The sequence below is a fragment of the Calonectris borealis genome, chromosome 7, assembly GCF_964195595.1.
Source record: "Calonectris borealis chromosome 7, bCalBor7.hap1.2, whole genome shotgun sequence".
Classification (NCBI taxonomy): domain Eukaryota; kingdom Metazoa; phylum Chordata; class Aves; order Procellariiformes; family Procellariidae; genus Calonectris; species Calonectris borealis.
In genome coordinates, this window is record NC_134318.1 from 25,656,504 (window position 1) to 25,677,185 (window position 20,682).

A 20,682-nucleotide genomic window follows, 5' to 3' on the forward strand; every position below is an offset into this window, starting at 1 on the left:
TAAAAGCAAACGTCAAATACAAATTCACAGTTTAAGGACTTATTTCACACTTATAATGTATTAAAATGTGCGTTTGTGTACCCATACCATCTGTTTGGTAGTTAAGAGCCACGAGCTGTACGCCATGGAGCCAGAAGATCAGTGGATGGGGATTTGAGGAGTCAATGCGCGTGGCAGCGGGGTAGGTCCTGAGGAGCTGACAGGTGGTGTGCTGGATCAGCTTCTGAGAGTACCGCCTGCACAGCCGCTTGGCAGCGTTCTCGTTCAGGGAGGAGATATGATAGCACTTGGGCGTCCTTATGATAGCGCTGAGAGAAGCTGGAGAGTTGTAAGAAGGGCAAGGATCTTCCCAGGTCTGCCGCATCACATCAAAAGGACCTGGAAAATAAACAGTACCTTCAAGTTACAGCTGCAGACCCAGAGACTCCAAGAATTCAACGTTTTCTAGTGAAGTATGTGTGCATACTTTGGTTATGGTAGAAAAAGGTGATCCTGGAAAATGACACTACTCAGTATAAGTGTCACATTCCTTCTTACACAGTAAGAACAATCCATGAGAGGAAACATAGTTTAAGTATTGAAATGATATTGTGATTAGATGTCCTAACAACCATTTTCATAAATAAATACTTAATTAGCATTTGCCTGAATAAAATAATGGAATAAAATTCCATTCTTCTCATTCATGCATTTTACATGAGGAAGGGAGGCAAGATTGAAACCCATCTGCTAAGCCTCCAAACAGGCCGTCTACAGAGTGCCGTAAGAGTTAGGGGACAAAGCCAGCAAAATACTTATATCCTCTAGAATCAGATGCTAGACTTCTTCATTTTTAGGACACTGGCCTCTAGAAGGGAATCTACCCTGTCTGCCGCAGCCGTGCCCTTGGGCTGAAAGAAATGCAACGTTCCTTGAGCCACAAAATGAGTACAAGAAAGGGTACAACTCTGTAACTTTCCATTTACGGCATTCACCTGAAAGGCAGGGGATCTGGGTCTCATCCCTGCTCCAGAACCTTTTCTGTACTTTCTCTGTATTTCTTCACATCTGTTCATATGGAGAAGTACAATTTCCAAGTTCACAAACTGAATCACCTGCGGAGTCAAATTACCTCCAAGGTGGAACACAGCAGTTTGCACAATTACACGTTTGGACTTGGCTGAATTTTAGGCAACTAAGTCCTACTTCAGACACTAAAAATCCTTTTCTGGATCCCGCCCAACAGTTCTGCCTTCCATTCGTACTTTGAAAATATTCATTCATACCTTTTAAAATACAAACTTTAAGATACATCACTTAAAACGTATGTTAGTTTTGAATTGTTTATGAATTAGGGTCTTCATATTCCTGACCAAGTAATCCTATTTTAACATTCCACACTCAACACTGCAGTTATAATAGTGTTACTGTAAGAGCTGCTGTGCTAACGAGAAACCATGCCAAAGTTCAACATCTTAGACATTGTAAAGTATTTGATCTTTAACAACTTGGTCTAGTACATGTGTTAGATTACAGAGTCATTCCACGTGACTGGTGAAAGAAGACGCTAACTTTACCTTTTCCAGATGCTTTGGCAAGAGCAGCTGACTCCCCAGGGCTCAGCCTGCCAGGATTGTTGCCAAAAATGGACTTCCTGCTTTTTCTTTCTTTTCCTCTGCTAGAGCCAGATGGGTTTAGAGTTGACAAGCCTGTTCCCATAAATGTAAAATAAATGAGCCAAAAAACGTGACCAAGAGGGCATGACATTTTCCATCATATTTTACATTATTTTTGAACGCATGAATACTCCTGTTATATAGTACACAGGGCAAGCAGTGTATTTTTCTCCATAAACTTAACTTAAACATCTTTATGTACATACATGCCTTTATATATGTATATATTAAGTATGTTTATATATATAATGTATATAAAAACTTATATGAAGAACTTATATGAAGCAATACAGATATACAGTTATCTCTCTGTGATATAACTTTTCTCCATTTTACTTTTTGGCTTGAGGAAGGTAGTGGCTCTGTCTCAAATTACCAAATAGTCCTAATTAATACTAAAAAATTCTGCAGTAACAGTCCCAATGTATTCACCCTTAGAATAATTAAAAAAAAAAAAATCCTTTCTATAGAAGCAATGAATCTATACAGTAGTGAATATAATGGAATTCATCTAGGATAGGATACCTACATAATTAAATAAATGCAAAAATATGATTTAAAGATATAATGTAAAGGAATGCTGTTGGTTAAACAGTTTAACCTCACGATGTTTTCAACTTCTGTTTAGAATTTGTATTTCAATGATGGCAAATATGGTAGGTGTGCAAAATCCATTAAGCATTTAATGGCCAATATGTACTAGAAGTGGAGCTGGAAACCTCTAGTATAGCTATTAGTCAAACATATGCATTCCAGCAAAATAATCATTAAAATAATGATCTAAATCCCAGTGAAGTAAACAGACTTAATCCCCCTTAAGGTCAGTTTCTTTCTGTTGACTTGGAGAAAGCACATGGCAGACCAAAATTAAAGTAAGTCAAAGCGCACGATAGCTATTTTGACACCAGAGCAGTGAGGTGCAGGATGCTCTCAGAGACCCAAGATGTGCTTGTGATATAAAATATAGCAAAGCAAGTACACTGTTATTTGCCTGACTGTGACTCATAAAACCCTCATGAACTCACATCAATTCACACCTGCCTAAAGACAGTTCTGGATTTAATACTAATATTTCAACTACAAATGTAAATCACGAAGAGGATACATTGGACAGTCTTCTACTGAAGTCTGTCCACAGCTGTAAATTTTCAGCTCTCAATCTTTACAGCATGTCTACATGTACGTAGTAAAATTATGCTGACAGTTATTGGAACTGCTTGGGTTAGTAAAATTTAGGATATACATAAATGTTTTCAGCGTTGGAGACGTACTGTCTCTTTGGGCCAAAGCATACACATAAACCACAGAAGATAGTAGAAGCTGAGATGAAGGAATATGAACTGACTAGAAGAGTGAGGAGTTATGCACTGTGTGCTTCCAGCAGTATTTAATCCCAGTTTTCAATGGATCAAATGGATTTGGCAAGCAAGATCCAGGTTTCAAAATCCTGTTGTGGAGACAGTCACTGAGGAAACGGACTAACCTCATAAATCACCAGAGAGTGCAATGCAAAACACCAGGGTTAACTGAACCCAACGGGATGGCCACAGGGTAAGCTGCAGCTGGGAGTTTTCTTTCAGCCTTTCCCATGGCCATGCTTTGCATGTGACACGCCTCCTCCCAGAGGCAAGCTCCACGTTTCACTCCAGTTTAAACTTGACTCCAAAATATAGCATCACCTATTCATAGAATCATAAATTCATAAAATAATGGAGGTTGGCAAGGATCTGGAAGTCATCTGGTCCAACTCTCTGGTCAAAGCAGGACCAGCTTAGACCCCACCATACTCCACATAGATCCTATCATACTACCATAATGACAGAGCAAATATTTTCTATCTCCCCACAACCCCTATGCTATATCCTTCGAATTACAGAATTTAGTGCCCATCTCTCTTGTTAGATGTAACCACACTGCTTTATGGCTTTTAGACTTTGAATCCAGAGGATGGCAAACTTCCCTGCCCTTCTTATTCTAACCATGCTAAAGTAAAAGGTTAAACTGTAATTGTCACCTTCTCACCATATGTTTCAGACCAACAGCCAGTTAGTCTGTGGGTTTGCAGACCCTGAAAAAGAATTTATGGTACTTTTGTACATAAGGTGCCGTTTTTTATGTTCACTTTAATTTCTTGAAAAGTGATACCACAGGGGCAGATAGTCTGACACATGGAGATGGTGACTGAATTTCATGCTGGTTAGCTCAGGTGACTCCCTGCTCTCTGCACTTCATTGTGCAGATCCCGTTTTTATGTACTCAACTTTCTTTACTCATTGCGTAAGGTTCCTCAGCACCAAGGCAACGAGCCATGTGCCAGCGGGTTATAGCAGTACTGTGCTCAAGTATGCTTCACTGCCCTCATTTTGGGTGACCCAAAAGAACAGACCTTCACCCTCTTAGATAATGGTATGATGATATCCAACAGACTGAAACTGAAGTTAAGCAAGGACTCGAAGGGTTAAAAACCACTGAAACAGCAAGAGCTGTGGTGGGTTCCTTGTTACCAGAGATTTTATAAACAATAAATGTTATTTTTCTCTACATGATAAATTCTGTTTTGACCAGGGAGCACTTAGGGAAGTCTGTGTTACTCAGTAGGCTAGGATAAGTGAACATAATGGTCCTTGTCCTTTTTTATAATCACAAATCAGTGATTAACATTCAGGGACATAGGCAACTGTAAACACAGAATATAAATATATGAAGGCAGGAGAAATAAAGTATTTACACCATTGATCAGCCACTGACATGAATTCTGCCCTCCCTATTTCCAACACTCTTGCATTTTTTGAGTTGGTTAGGAACCTGGTCAATAGAGCTACATAGTCACGGATGTACCAGCCTTGTTCTCATTATTAACGGACAATATTGGGTTACGGCAGTGCACCGTGTCTGGGCTCTCCCGCTGAGCAGAGGAATCCAATCAGTAGCATAGTGGCCATGGAAGTCTACATATCTTGCAGAGGAGGTAGTATTTGTCTCAAAGGAGACAAAGTTTGTTGGAAAACTGATTTCTACAGCTTCATGTGTTCATCTGTGAAAGGAACTCATTTTCTTAATTGTTCTATTCACGTCCCCTTTAAAGCAAGAGGAAGAAATCTAATAGGGAAAGCAGGTATTTCTTTTATAACTGAAATTACATTAAAAACCTGAAATATTTTGAAGTTTTCTTAGAGCATCAGAACTTCTTTGTGTGTCAAAATGCTTGGAACAACTTAAACTATCTCTGTTTAATCTTGAATATCATTCTTTAAAAGAAAATATTTTATTTGAAACATACTTTATTGCAGATTTCATTAAAAAAGAGTATCAGATTTGAATTTTAGAAGTTCTTATTTTTACAAGTGACACCTACAATTCTTAAAGTTATAGAAGATTAGAAAAGAATGTCTCTCCATTTTTCAGCATGTTTATCTTGCCTATTTGACACTATTTTATGTTTGGTTAGCTTCTCTAATCTGATCATAGTTCTTTTTGTATAAGATCATGATTTGGCAGAATTGCTAAATTTTCCACAGAGAACCATTCCATTAAAAAGCAGATTTTTCATTCAAAACATTAAACACATCAATAAACAATAAATTCTCAATTTAAAAGTATTTATGTACACAGTATGAGCCAAAACATACTCAACCTCATGTTTCAGTACTGAACAAGTAACTATCAGTGATCTCCTCTTCAGTTACTCCCTTTCCTTTTCCTCTGCAAACATTATTCTTCCTACTGTACAAGAGACCCTCCTATTTCCTTAACCCCTTCCATAAAAAGTGTGAGTGAGCGTGCAGTCAGCTGTCCGCACCCCCCACCCCCCCAAAAAAAAGGCTGCTTTACCTCCCCAAATGGCTCCCCTCCTATCCACTTAGAAAAGAACAGAAGATGCAGCTGTAGGCAAAGATGAAACACACTAAAATGAGGTCACTTAAAGAAGCTCTTCCTGCAAGGTTTGAGGAATATTTTCCTTCCTAATTCAGTATGTCCTTATGTGGAAACTCAGAGCTCTTAAGATACAGCTTTCTGTCATCTGTCATTTGGCAATGAAGCAGATGTCTAAGTTGTGAAGACTGGCAAATTTCACTTTTGTAAACGTTTTAGTATGACAAACAATATGTCTTCACATAATTTATGTAAACTACTTCTCAGCCAGGAGCTATTATTATGTAGACTACCAAATCATCAAGAAAAAAGCTCCTAGGCTACTTCAGTTTGAAAATGCTTGTACTAACTCATTCAAAACATAAATATAATGTCTCCAAGAATTAGAAAGCCTAAAGCAATAAAACAGGGCAGTATACTTACCAGGGAACTTTACGGCTTGACAGTAAATGACAAGATCTGATAGCTCAGGGGCTATCTGTCTGCTTTCCTTCTTATTTTGAGGAAGATAGAATTCTTCACCAAGCTCCATATCGTACACCTAAGCGACAATTCCAGGAACATATAATAACAAAATTACTGAATGTGAAAGTACTCGTGCATATCTTATGTCCTAAAAATTCTTTATCTCATTCTTCCTATATGGTTTGCCATCTTCACCTAGCAGACCTCCATGTGCAGGTTTACGCATCAATACCTGTTACTGATATTGGAATAGCGTGCGAAGGCCTCAGTAGAGTCAGTTCTACAAACATTTAGACAAAAAACATCTGTGTTCAGGAGAAACTACAATTTACTAAACAACAATGCAGTGGTTCAGTTGTCAGATGATTTAATAAAAGGTAACGTGGTTATCCGATATCATAGTATGATATGTTGAAGTTATTTATATATACACAAAAGATGCTGAAGATTCAGATGAAATCTTCAGTTCCATTGATATTAATGGAAATCAGATATCTAAATAAACTTCTGGATATAGCTTCAATGAAGTATTTCATTGAGAGCAATGACAGTTAAAATTTTCAGCCAAACAGGCTGTATATAAAATAACCTCTGAGGACTTTTCTTGAACAGTATGTTGAGCGTTTGTTCTATTTAATCTATTTTCTCTGGTGTGTTTCCATGCTTTCTACTATTTGTCTTCATTAAAGCACATCTTCCATCTGATGTCTCAGTTACATAAACTGCTCAAAACCTTTTGAAGCTGGTTATATATCAAAGTGTGGCTGAGAAGAAAGGGGGAAGAAATGGAACTACCTTTCCTTTATTATTGTAAGTAGCACAATCAGCCTTCTTTATTCGTTTGGCAGTCTCTTCATTATATTCAAACTGCAGTTTATCACTTGATAATTTATTCTCAGGTCGGTCTTCAAGAATGTTATCTAAAAATTAATGGGATTTTAATAAACATAAAGCCAAACAATTTCAACTGGAAATTTAATTTGAATTAACAGTATTTGTGGACAATACTGTGAATCTTTTCTGAATAACCAGATGCCGAAATAATGCATTTACTGGTCAAAGCATTCTCTTTTAGTAGTAACTTTCTACTTTAAAAATTTAATGCTCTGCTTTGGTTAATATGTTGCACTTCCTTAAAAGCCCATCCTTTTGTGCTCAGATGATGCTTAAAACAAAATCATCTAATGAATTAAGCCTGCCATCTGAAAACAACTGGTATTGCTGAACAACAAAGAATTGCTCAAATCCAAACACAATTAACCAAATCAAACATGTACACGTCTTTGTACAAGAAGTTTTGGCTTTCCTCTCCTTACATTCACTGTGAACAAATATTTTTTATATCTATAGAAATTCTTCTTCAAAGCTACTTGAGAAGTAGCTTGGTACCTGCTACTTGATCAGAGAATAATACACTTACTAATTTGGTCTTTCTGGACCAAAACATTGTAACTGTCACAAAAGGAATGGTTTTATTTCATTCCTGATATTCCTGATGCTTTGACCATATTCTTTTTATGAATAACCAGTGTCACACATGCAGCCTTCTAACAGTTCCTGACCAGTTAACAATGCCATATAAAAATATCTGACTGCATTTTTAATATGAAGTAGAAACCATGTATTCACACTGTCACATTTAACAGGCTCGAGATGCAGTGCTGATTTCATGCAGTTAAAATGCTCAACCAAATGGCGTTTACCTTCCTGGCTGTTAGGAGCAGGAGAAGCACTAAGGACATCAGCTACAGGGAAATGGAGTCAGAGAGGGAATAAGAGTAAAGGAAATTAAGATTTACAGCCAGAGAAATGAAAATTAAGTGTCAGTTGTAAAACTATTAGCCTTACGCAAATCTAATGTATCAGTAAGGAAAATAAAACTGAAAATCTTTTAGAAAGTTTACAGACCATTATTTAGATTAGTTTTGCCAAATATTAACGTAATTAAAGATCCCAAAGAATAATCATTGTAATAAAGCAGTAAACCATGCCGCAGATTCCTTCACATATTGGAAGGTGTGAATGTTTCTTGCTAGCTTCAGATTTCTCAAACCTTCTCTTAACTAGAACATTGCTCAAACATCACTTACTGCAGTTAGCTTGCAATATTTTCCTGGCAAGTGTGTTAACAAATATTTAAGTTTTTCACAGCAATTTACATCTATGCTCTCTCCACCCTGTCCCACACAAGGAGTATTCTCAAGTAGCCAGTTAGGCCAACTTTTGTTATAAACTGAAGGCAGCACCAGCACCAAACTCATAAATTTTCCTATTAGCATAAATAATACTGCTAGTCCACAAGCAGTGTCAGGTCCTTAATTTTTTAAATAATTAACACAGAAGCAAGTAATGTAAATAAGAGACCAACTGGAAAGAAGTCCCGTGCTGCAGGGCATGCTCGAGCCTTGCATCTTCTCTGAACATGGTACCTAGAACTTAAGCAGGTACCCATTAGACTTAAAGGTTCAATGAGTGAAGTACTTTAACTAGGAGAACATGCCCAACTGACAGTGGCAACAGGAGATGCTGTTTAAAGAGAGTCACTAGTCATGGTCCACTTCCCTCGTACCACCCCAACATCCACAATTGCTGAATATTAGCAAAGTTGGACCATACATTTCTACCTATAACATTGGCTTTTTTTCAATCTGCTGCTACCGTTTGCCTCCACAATTTCCCGTGACACCAAATTCCAGAAGTTTACTACCAGCTGCACAAAGAAATACTTTATTTTACCTGTTTTAGACTGATCTTGTCTTTTAGATTTGTTTTACTGAGCACCTCCTAGACTGAATGAGTATCAGTTCTGTACTCCTCTTATCCACCACTTCACAAGTTAGTAAACCTGCTTCAAATTCACCCCTCAGTTCTCTTCTCTACCAGCTGGAGAATTCCAGCCTTTTCAGACTGGCCACCGCCATACTCCCTTTACTTTTTTGTTTGCCCTTCTCTCTAACTATCCTTCTCGAGATCAGAGGCAAGAACTGGACACAGAACTCAAGTTGTGGCACATTAAGGTTTTATATAGAAGCAAAAAGATGTTTTGGTTTCAGTACTGTTCCTGATGATCCCCATGTTTTGGCTGTCACTGCACACCAAGCTGAGGATTTCAGAGAACTTTCAATAATTCCATGATCTCCCAAATTGTAACTGCCATTGTTGAGCTTAGAATCACATAAGCAAGGTTTAAGTTCTTTCCCCTAAATGTATTACCTTATGTTTATCTACACTGAAGCACATCTGTAACTTTTTTGTCCCTTTTGTCAGTTTTGTGACCCATTTATGGTGTTTAACAATGGTGCAGCATTTAACTACCCAAAGAGCTTGGTATCACTTGTACCATCACTGCTGTCTCCTTGGGTAAACGCGCTGTGATCTACTTTGATATATTCTCTAAAAATTACCAATGAAAAATAATGAGTAACCCACTTAGATGCATCCAGCTTGTTCAATCCACACATAGGGGTTTTGACAAATGTTCTTTGACAAAACTTGAGAGGATTAAAAGTTTCTGACTCCAGCTGTTTGCTCTACCAGAATCTACCAGCCCGGCAGCAAGAGAAGCAAAACAAGATGCATGACTTCAGCTCAGCCACCTCAGTCTGGCACATTCTGTCCTTCATCTGTAGTTAAATCAAACGTGTCTGACTGAACTGGAGAGCTAAGGAAGTAGTGGAAGTTAGTAACTGCAGTATTTTTTATCACCTCTGGCATGCCATATCCAATCTATAAACTGCCCCTAAAGGTGGATTTATGCTAAACTGCCAGTTCCTGAAGGCTAGGATAGCTGAAGCGTAGATAGCACATGAACTTACAAGGCAAGTCAGTAAGGCATGCCTTGCCATTTTTTCACTGAGCAGCTAAAGCTTTAATAAAGCCATCTTTATTGAACAAGCCAGGGACTCAGTGGCTTCTCTACCTTTACACATGAAGTGAACAGCTGATGCTGAAAATGTAACTAATAGGTACTTCAGGTGTGTCTGGGATTAGACAGTAACCAAGGAGGACTTTGGACAATCTCCCTCTTAGGGCAATTTAATGGCAGTCATGCGGACGCAAGGGCTAAGCCTGTTGTGAACCTTGAGTTTTCAGGTGTCTAAACTCCTTAGGAAAGACTGTACAGGCAAATGTAGATAAGAGTACACTATGAACACAATCATTTTTGCATAATATAAATAATATAAGTTATAATTTATAAACACTACAATTTAGCATACACTGCACAGTTAAAACATCTAATGGTTGGAGTTAAAGTCACACTCAAGTCCTCTAGACAATGAAATTATTCTCACAGTATTATAGGCTACTGCACCAAAGTGCCACCGAGGACACTTAGTACATCTTCCTCTCACAAGGTAAGATCAACTTACCTACATCATTCCTGAACTAGAATATTTACATGCCTTATTGCTACAGTTATAAAAACAGCACTGTAATAAATAAATTAATATATATTGTTACCATCAGAGAGAGATTCATAGTCATAGTCATATTCATCCTCTTCATCTTCTTCCTCTTCATTGGTAGGTGTGGGGTTGCTAGCACCATTGCTAGCCTGTGCTTGCATATGTGCCAGCTGGTGAGCCTACAGCAATAGAACCACTTATTACATTACTGGTAAGTATTTTTAAAAAGCAAAGGAGTTTTCATCACTGTTTGCATCTGATTTTATTTATATGAAAACACCGAATATATATAATGAGAAATAAGTAAGATTGCTAAGATCAAACTAAAGTACCATTTTAAGGGTTTGAATATAAAGAAAACCTGTGTTGATAGGAAAACACCCACTAAGATATGAAACCTGATTAATTATGGGAAAATGTCCACTTTGCACATTACTCGGAGCAAGAGTGTCTTTTTCCAGTCTGAGGTATGCTGTTTTTGAAACAGTTTAAAACTTTTTTAAAAGATGGAGCATGTCCATATACTGGTACGATCAGTGTGATTTACTTATTCTGATACAAGAATTCAATTCTAATTCAATTGCGTTTACATTTTGGGTAAAGGCAATTAGTTTTCAAGGATTCAATCTAATTGCTGACTAACCATAGACATTGTTAGATTGAGGTTACCAGAGATGCAGCCCTAATTTTTAGAAAGCAAAAAAATTCTCATATAGGTATAAGCACTACTTGAATAGCAGAGTCCCCCTGAAAAGGGAGTAAGAAAGAAAGAATTTGCCTGGCTTGAATATGAAAAAAGAAACAAAGCACAATTCTATAAAAATTACTACATACTGTGTATATACATACATACTCAAATGCATATCACTATTTCTCAACAAACATGAATAGCAAATGTTATAGCCTCAGACTGAAACTTCATTTATGTTTATCACATAGGGCATATGGTGCTAATCATAATATTGTGAAGTATTATAAAACTAAAATACACTAAAATTTTGTTATGCTGTATCTATACTTCACTATATGTCTTGTCTACTTATTTGAAAGCGTTGCAATCCACTGTGTCTTCCAAGCATGAATATGCATTAGATCATTCTGCTGTACATATTGGAATGGCAAAAACTTCAAACACAAATGAATTATTTCTAACAAAAGTTAGGTCTCACTGCTTGCTATTAAGGAAGGACTTTACCTTTTGTTTCAGTATATCCACTGGTGTTTGATGGGCTTTCAGCTTCTTGTTTTTAAGCAGGATTTTTCTTTTTAGTTGGCCAGGTGAAGGAAGCATGGGATCATCAGAAAAATCGCTCTCAAATAAAAACTTTGTTACCAGCTTATCTCCAAATACATTCTGAAATATCGAGAACATGTGATATATTATGGAAAATCCCAAGGCATTTGCTTAGAATAATTTACCACAGTTTACGGCCTACCTTGAAAATTTCAGCCATCTTGCGTTGCTGAGGCAATGAACAGTGGTTTTCTATTGATATGATAATTGGCATGTCAGAGGTGATAAATGCATTGCGATCAATAGCTTCAACTACCTCCTGTGAGAAAGAAAGGTCATTGAAAGAACATGTGATTATTTTGCAGCATTCACTTAACTTATTGTTAGTTGAAAGGTGAGAAAGGAAGGCATCTGTCTTTCCCTCTAAGAAGAAATAATTCACAATTTGCTTTCAAAACAAGCTCCTACATATCAACCTAGCATCTTGTTACAACAGAACTGGTAACAGCTACTTATGTTTGTTATGTTGACAATAAAAAGACAGAAAATTACAGCACATATGCTACAAAAACTAATAGGAAAAGCATAATGTTTACAATTGAGGAGTTCATGTGTGACGTAGTCCATAGTTCATATTCTATTAGGATTTAGTCCATTAGGATTTGTACTTTTCTAGTTGGCAAATTTCCTCCTTTATTAGAGAAAAAGTGACAGATTTTCTTCTAATTTTTTTGTTTCTATGTGCAATTATCAGCATACCTTAAAAGAGATCTTAGTAGTAAGTGTGTGCCCATGATAAATGATAGGCATCCCATCATCGCCATCCCAGCAGTCTAATTCTACACTTCTGCAGCCTTGTAAAAGAACCTGCAACGCAATTGAACAGTGTAAGCATGTATAAGCCACAGCCTCATGCCATCAAAGCAGAACACAGACATTGAGAACGAAATGAAAGCCCAGTGATTCAGCAAAAGTGCTGGAAACAGCAATCTCTGTGGAGTAAACAAAACCGACAGAAGCTACAGTCCCCAGCTAACTGCATTCCCTAGTTGAGAAAGAGTAGGAAAATTAAGAAAGCCTTTATGTTCTTAGGAGAATCATAGAATCGTTTAGTTTGGAAAAGACCTTTAAGATCATCAAGTCCAACCATACCATAAAGCTTTGAAATTCATGATATCTAACAGGACACATGGAATCTCTTTGCAGAAAGGGATTCTTAATGTATAGCTTGATGTTCTGAGGGAGAGAAACATTTCCGTATTTCTACCTGCAAAAGCAACTATAAAGTAACATGGCAATTTATTCCAGGTTGCTACCATGACAGCTTATGGGCATGGCATCTGCAGTTTGTTTGCTGGTTCTTTTTGTTGTTGTTGTTACTTTTTTAAATAGAACAAGGACAGAAAATAATGTCTTATGAACAGCTTCCATGAGGCTAGTTAGAATGGAAATGTGCCAGGCCATCTTATTTAATGATTCTAAGCTAATTTACAGCCATCCATCCATCCACTTTTTATTTATTCATTTATTTGTTTTAGAAAGCCCTACTTGCTAGAAAACCACTGAAGAAAGCAAAGAGGAAGGATGGAGGGAAAGATAAGCTAACCCATCTGTTGGCAGCCCAGTTTATTATTGCTATCAATATTTAGCATGCCTATCATTGAGTTATGTGTATTACAATTAAATATTTTACTGAAAACAAAGATCTCGACAATCAAAACCATCTCCAGCAAAAACATTCATGAACAAAGAAAAAATTACTTCTCCTATTCAAAACCTGAATAATTAGATTTCAGGCAGTTGTGCCCATAGCTGGCACACCACCACTTCTGTGAGAGCCAGAGACACTGAGCCAGAACAAAGCGGCCCTTCTCTTCTGGCGACAACTACTTGAGTGACAGGAAGAAGCTTTTCTGCATCATGCAAATTTTGGAGCCAGCTGAGCTCTATCTCACTTCCCATCTATTACCAATACAATACTCACATCACTCTGTGCAGTGCTACTACAAAAACCTCCTTTGCAATTGCATTATTCAATGCATCATGTTATTCAGGCTTCCCTAACACAGCCTCACCCCTCTTGTCTTATAACTCCAGGCGAAGCAGCACATGGGACACCAGATGAGCCCTTCTCAATGGTGAGTCATTAACATTTCAAGTAATGAAAACACTAATCACAGGAAGTTTGATGCTTTCTCTAGCATTTGGTAAATACACAGACACACAAATATATATACACACACAAACAAACACAGAACCAAAAGCCCTAGGGAGAAATCATTCTTTTCCTGTTCACCACCCATCAGGCATAAAGTCTAAAAAACCGTAGAATATTCCTAGAAGTAATGTTTTTAGAAGTTATAGTTCCATTTGAAATTTGTCTTTGCAGTGCAATGTACAGTATTGAGTAGTGTTTTTGACATCTGAATGAACTAAAATATTAGATCAGTCTTTCCTGTGGGAAAGTCTAATTTTAGTAGGTTGGGTCAGACCGACTGGTGTCTAAATGCTATGAATCTCAAACTAAACCCATTTTTTTGCCTTAGAAAAGGCATTTGAGCACAACTGTGCTTACAGGCAGCTTTCCCACACATCATGTTTTCCAACGTTTTGCAAGCAGGGGTTTAGGACATTTAGATTTTCAAAGCAAAAAGGTCATGTTTCTGTGACTTGCCAGTTAAACAAACAAGTTCATGTTGAAAACTACACAACGATCCAATCCTGCGTACCTGGCTGTAGAGCTCTACCGAGGACTCCCCTTTAAGCTGATGGCCAGTAAGGTAAGTATTGTGTGAAGATTCTATGTAGTAATACGACAGTGGAAAGTGCAAGTCCTCAGCATTCTCTTGTGACTCGTCGTTTTTGGAGGCAAAGTTGTCTTTATCCATCAAAAATCTGGAGATGAGAAGATGTGAGGAAATTTTATGCTGTGCTGAGTATTTTGTGACTGTCATACAAACATCAATACACTGGTGTCATCTTATATAAAAAATTAACACATAAATAATTACCTCGCAAATCCTTCAAAAGAAAGCAGCCCCTGCTGGCACATATTCACACTGGGTTCAAATTTCTATAAAAAGGAAGAAATTTAAAAGACATATAATAGCAATCCTTAGAAATATGGCTTTTTCATATTTTCATAGTGCAGTCTGCTCATGGAACTAACCAGTTAGTATCTAAAACCCATCTTTTTGTGGATAAAGTAATTAGGTGCCTGCAGTATGCTCATGCTTGTTTTACAGATCACTAAACAAGCATACTAAACTCATAATTGTAAATCATAGAATCATTCAGGTTGGAAAGGATGTTGGGAGGTCATCTAATCCAACCTCCTGTTCAAAGCAGAGTCAGCACTTAAGCTGAAATTAAAAAGGATCTATAATCAGGCATCCTTCTCCTATCTACTGTGCTTAAACACAACACACCACCATCTCAAATTAAAGAGACTTGTGGTATGCTAACTTGATGTTTCTTTAGAATTTCTGTCTTTTAAACTTCGCGATTTTGTATTACATGTTGATAGTTGAAATACACAGCCTTTGTTAACTGCTAAATGGGGGCTTAATTTTGGAGTATATTAATTATGCATGTTTGGAGGAATTCAAAATTTTCTACATACTTTCTGATTACTTCAGCCATTGTACATAAGGGAATAAAATGTCCATGTTTGCTCTGGAAAATTTTTTATAATAAAATAAAAACATGTGGAAATGGTGGTTTTTTAAGTTCCAAATTAGGGTTAAGCTCTATCAAAGGTGGTCACAGACAAGGAGAAACCAACGCACTGTCATGAATACTTTTCCTAAGTGGTGACATCCCTTTCCAGATAAAGGGCACATAGCCAATAAAACTGTTTATCTGCATGATTTGTTTTTATTTTTATGGACATCTGCACAATTTTATAGCCCAGAGTAAAGATAGTATTAAATTTTAACTTCAAGTAAACTGTAGTGACAAAATCAGTGTGAAAGGAGATATCCACACAGATACGCTATTCTGACTACAAGACAGACAATGCTGGTGGGGAAAACAGAAGTAACGAGTTCAAGTAAAAGGAATTGCAAGATGTTTGTATTACAGACCTGGATAATACTGAGGATTTCATCATAGGTGCAGTGTTCTCCTTGGCAATTCACTAGGAAGTCGTTTAGCTGCTGGATTCCCACTCCAAATATTCCCAGGGATGTGCTTTCAACTCCAGTACCATTGGTTACGATACTGGCAGCAGCAATAGCATCAGATATTTGCCTCTGGTTGTCTGATAGTTGCTGCCTGCTCTTAATGAATAAACCAAGGTCTGAAACATTCCTAGTCAACAAATCTTAAAAGAAAAAAAAGGAAATAAAAATATAAGCTATATAACTATGTGTATTATATATACTGTATAGAATATAATGTAATATGTAACACATGAATATCTGACTGAATATTTTAGCACTGACATAGTAAATTAGAACAAAGCCATCTTGTTTCTATTCACTAATAGAAGAAAGAGTATTAAGCGTGTATCAAAACAGTGGGAGCGGACAAAACAAAATCCTGGAAGCTTTAATATGGATTGACACCCTCTCACACACCGTCACCCAGGACCCTCCTGCTTCCTCTCACCACCATGTACAGCCTCAAAGCCTTTCCTTCGCTGAGTACGACCCCATACTCTTCCTGTGCGATCACCGTTTATCTTCTTCCAGTCCCATATGCCAATTGTACTGTACCCTCCCCACAGGCTGCTTGGCAGAAAGGCTGTTTTCTTTAAATGTGGACAAAGCTCCAGACTTAGATTATGGTAACTGGGGAATGTAAAGGGGGACAGAGGTTTCCTTCCCCCTTGTCCCACATAAAGCAGATCTACTATGAAAAGAGAGAGGAAAAAACCAACCAAATGAGACACAGGGCACAGCGTCCTAATTTATCCTCCCTATATTTGCACAGTGTTTTAGCCCTTCCAGAGCTCCTGCAACCAGAGACAAATCCCTGTGTTGGGCCCAGCCGCTCAGCAACAAGTTTTATGCCTTGGCTGTACCAGTTACAAATATATTTGGCTAATGTAAATCAGGAATACTTTTTCTCCCTTTCATTTCTGAACAAAGAACCTGTCTACATCCTGCTAACTAGGTATTAGTGGAGGTACGGCAGCAATCCTCTACTTAAACTTATAATTGATAGTTCTTTATGAGACTGACTGAGATGCTTTTTCTTAAGGCCAATAACTGAAGCTGTTCAACAGTCTAACAGCTGTTATTTTCTTCTTTAACAAACCTAAATCAGGCTGGAATCCACTGCTATTTTCATCAATCTTTAAATTAGTGTAAAGTGGAGCAGGCTCTAAACCGGATCGATTGCAAGGCACAGCGTAGACATCGAAAAGGTCTTTCAGATCCTTGCGGCTACGGACACTGCGAAGAGAGTTGAAAAGTTCAATTTTTGCTCTTTTATAAACTTATGAATGAGATCAGTAGAGAATAAAAGTATATTTTACCTGAAAGATTTGAAGAGCTCTACAAATTCCACAAAGGTCATGTTACTATCAGACACCATAAAGTTCTGAAACCCCTTCATTCCTCCTTTAACGCGGCCATGCCAGCTACTGCTGCTCCATGTGCTAAATCAGAAAGAGACTGCTGTAGTTTGGTTACGTTAAATTTCTACTTCTATTACGCATTACTCCATTAACACTTTATTTATGCTCTCCTTAATACATTTATTACTAATATCTGGAAGAAGAAAATAAATCAATATCTTATAAGATACATAACGACAGTTTGTACCTTCTTGTTTTTAGCAGCTACTCTTTTCCCTCAAGACAATTGCAGACTTTGCCAGACTTGATAATGTATATGCATGCTATTTAAAACTCTTCCATGTGCAAAAGGGCCTGATGAAAAAGGCACAAATGAAACATTCTCATTTTCCCTTTAAAGAAAATAATGTCAGTATTCTTGCAGTGCAGGCTGTTTATGAGGTTCGTTGAAGATTTGCTAAGGGAAAAATAAAATGGATGTAGAATTCCTTAAAGCTCTGTGCTGTCAAAATAGAAGAGTAATATTCTGACTGGATATGCAAGAAAAACAAATATTTTCCTCATATCTGTTTCTTATATCTGGGAGCATTGAAGGTGGAGATTTTAAGAAGTATAGCCCTTCCCCTTTCCTGGCACTCAACTCTCATTGTTTCCCAGGCCATGGGTTTCCCGGATACTTCCCAAGAACAGTCAGGATTATCATCAGATACCACAAAGACAGGTCAAGCTACAGTCCTCCTCTTCTTTTAGGCTTGGACAGTAGCCTCTGGAGGCCATTTCCTTCTAGAAACAAGGTTCTAATGATTTCCTCCTTTCAGCTTTGTGGGCTGAAGGAAGGAAAGCAGACTGGAATTTCTTAAGAGCAAAGGCAGAAAATGATCGCAGAAACAACTAGCTGTCTGGTGCTAATTATTTTAGTTGACTTGAGTAATACCAAGTCCAGCCAATTTCTTTATAACTGCAATTGTTAACCTAAGTTGTGCAGCTGAACAAAGTTTTTGAAGCAGAACCAGTACATTTCCATAAGCCACATCCCAAAATCTTTAGGCTACTACAGGATTTACACTAGTAAGTGTAGTTAGGCCCCAACTTGAACTATCCCTTGAGCAGTATGAACAAGTCCTTAGTGAATTTCATGCACTAATTTGCAATGACGGGCCGAGCTCTTGAGCCCCTTCCTGGGCCTAAACACAATGAACACACACTGTCGGAGTTGGGATCCACCAGCACCAGCATCCTGAAAAGGGAGGGATCTAAGCAGCCAGCACAAATATCAAGAATTGTCTAGTTTAAACCATAACTATCTCCAGAAGTTACAGTACTTGTTTCAAAATATCAGGCTAGGTGACCGTGTATCAGACTTTATTGCTGTATGATGTCCAAATCCACAAATCCATTAATCCATGAATTCTGCCATCAGGTTCAGTACAAATAGTTCCAACTATGGTGGAAAAACAGGACCAGCTTGTAGTCCAGTGTTTGTACAGACATTTGCAGTCACCTGCTGCAAGCAGGCGACTTTTTACATATATATACTAGATCGGATTCCTCAATTCACTCCTGGCCTGGGATGGATGCATGCAATAGAAAACAGAATGTGATTTAAAAGTATTAAAAAATACCATCTATTTTAGTTGATAATGTTCAATTTGTTTGACATCACTATGGCAAGTACTGACATACTGCATATAACTTTTTGCCTAAAATCATTCCTAACATTTTTATCAGACAAGAAAAATAAACCACGATGAGGAAAGTCTCTTGACTCCAGAAAACAGAGTGGAACTGTAGAGTACCGAATGGAAGACCAGCGGCAGATGATAATGCTCAGCATTTCACCGGGTCTGATCACTAAAGACTTATCTTCCACAATTGTTCCATGGGTAATAAATACAGGTTGTTAAAAAAAAGCTGAAAACCCCACTACCACCAACAACCAAAACTGTAATTAGTAGCAGTCTGGATTAAACCTGTATACAGCTAATGAGAGAGGTGGTTTACTCTCTCTTCGCAAAAAAGCCCCCATCTCTAATCTTCCATATCCTGTCATCTGTTTCCCAGTGGCGTTACCACCCTTTCCCCTGCTTCCTCCACCTTACAGGCAGCACTAGATTTCCAAAGAACTTGGGAATTTGCTGGATGCACATATGCTTTGAAAGAAGGACAGGAGACAGCTGCAGGCTACCTGTGTTTGGAAATTATCTGGACATCTGGCTTGTACAAGGATTTATTCTCAACATAAATTATTTGTAAGGAGGTTGGGATATTAAGGGTGTGAGTTATATATGTAAAAATACCATTTTTCATTCTCTACCTATAAGAATTACTATTATTTAAAATGTACGACAAAGATAGCCAGGTCCTCCTCTTTTTAAATTGCTATCATTATATTTAGATAATTTTTTTTCATTTTAAGAAATTTTATTTTATTTAGCGCTTCTCACTTGGTGGAGGCAATCTAATTTACTGGTCAGGTAAAGTTAATGTACATATTATATGCAAGAGAAAGAGAAAAAGAACTAAAAATCTCTCTTGCTCTCCTCCTCCTAGCTGCTACACTGCAGCTAACAACCATTTTCTACCAGCTCAGCTTTCTGTGCTGCAAAGGTTTCTGCGCAGCCCCGTGGGACCCTCTGCTCCCTGCTCTCCTAAGCTCTGGGTTCTGTGAGGGATCATGCACTCACCTAACGTGCACAACCAGCTCATATCCAACACTGCCTCCAACTAGGAAGCCTTGTCAGTGTTTGAGTCTAAATCCAGATGCTAATCTGAATTAATAAACTCTGTTGGCTCTAATCTGTACAGAGCCATACAAATGCATAGAAGCACTCCCAGTGGATCTTGTACTTCCTAGGTTGTTTCATTATCTAGGTAACTCCAACTTTCTGTTACCTTGGAAAATGGGTACTTCACTTTATCTTAATTTATGATGCTACTGACAAAACTAGTTGGGTATAACTAAGTATATAACTTGATTTTTATGAGACTGCAGAATTAACAACAAAAATGGAGCAAAATGAAACAAAAGATGTCTGTGTTCAGCCTGTGTGGGTTCCCAAACTTACTTTGCTTATGTATCACCGCTGCTAAGGGCGGCAGCTTCCAGGAAGAATATTGCACTGCTCGCAGTCTATGCGTACCACAGCTTGTGGACCACTGCCCCAGTCTGCTCCTCCGTCAGTTACACTGCTAAAGGCATCCATCCTGCCACTTTTTCTGAGTGGGGCAGGAAGGCTCAAGCTCACATTGCTCTGCACTGCCCAGCAATTGGCTCAGGTCTGGTTTGGTCCCCCAAGGTGCTTGCCTGTCTCTGAGACATCATTTTCATTTTTGGTGCGCGTTCTATCTGAAGTGGCTGAAATAAGCAGTGGCATATGTTATTGCCTGACAGACTGCCACTTATTTAATGTAACACAAAGCAATAGGGCATGCCATGACTGTGGATGGATTGCCTGAAGGTACAATCCTTGCTGGGAGTGTGTCCTGTAAGACAGTATTATTGTAGGTGGTTTGAGACTGAGTAAG

The 20,682-nt window shown here is 38.0% G+C and overlaps 1 protein-coding gene across 1 annotated transcript in view; it reads right to left on the bottom strand.

Annotated features, from left to right (window-relative positions):
- Nucleotides 1-20,682, bottom strand: part of PLCE1 (phospholipase C epsilon 1) — a 139,569-nt gene that overhangs the window by 13,943 nt on the left and 104,944 nt on the right. The window contains exons 11-23 of the mRNA XM_075154696.1: nt 17,116-17,238; nt 16,896-17,032; nt 15,719-15,957; nt 14,645-14,706; nt 14,363-14,528; nt 12,393-12,500; nt 11,836-11,952; nt 11,595-11,753; nt 10,455-10,578; nt 6,789-6,913; nt 5,952-6,069; nt 1,557-1,688; nt 88-378 (exon numbers count right to left, since the gene is read on the bottom strand). Of these exons, the coding sequence (XP_075010797.1) occupies nt 88-378; nt 1,557-1,688; nt 5,952-6,069; nt 6,789-6,913; nt 10,455-10,578; nt 11,595-11,753; nt 11,836-11,952; nt 12,393-12,500; nt 14,363-14,528; nt 14,645-14,706; nt 15,719-15,957; nt 16,896-17,032; nt 17,116-17,238 (1,901 nt within the window). The remainder of the gene's footprint in view (nt 1-87; nt 379-1,556; nt 1,689-5,951; nt 6,070-6,788; nt 6,914-10,454; nt 10,579-11,594; nt 11,754-11,835; nt 11,953-12,392; nt 12,501-14,362; nt 14,529-14,644; nt 14,707-15,718; nt 15,958-16,895; nt 17,033-17,115; nt 17,239-20,682) is intronic.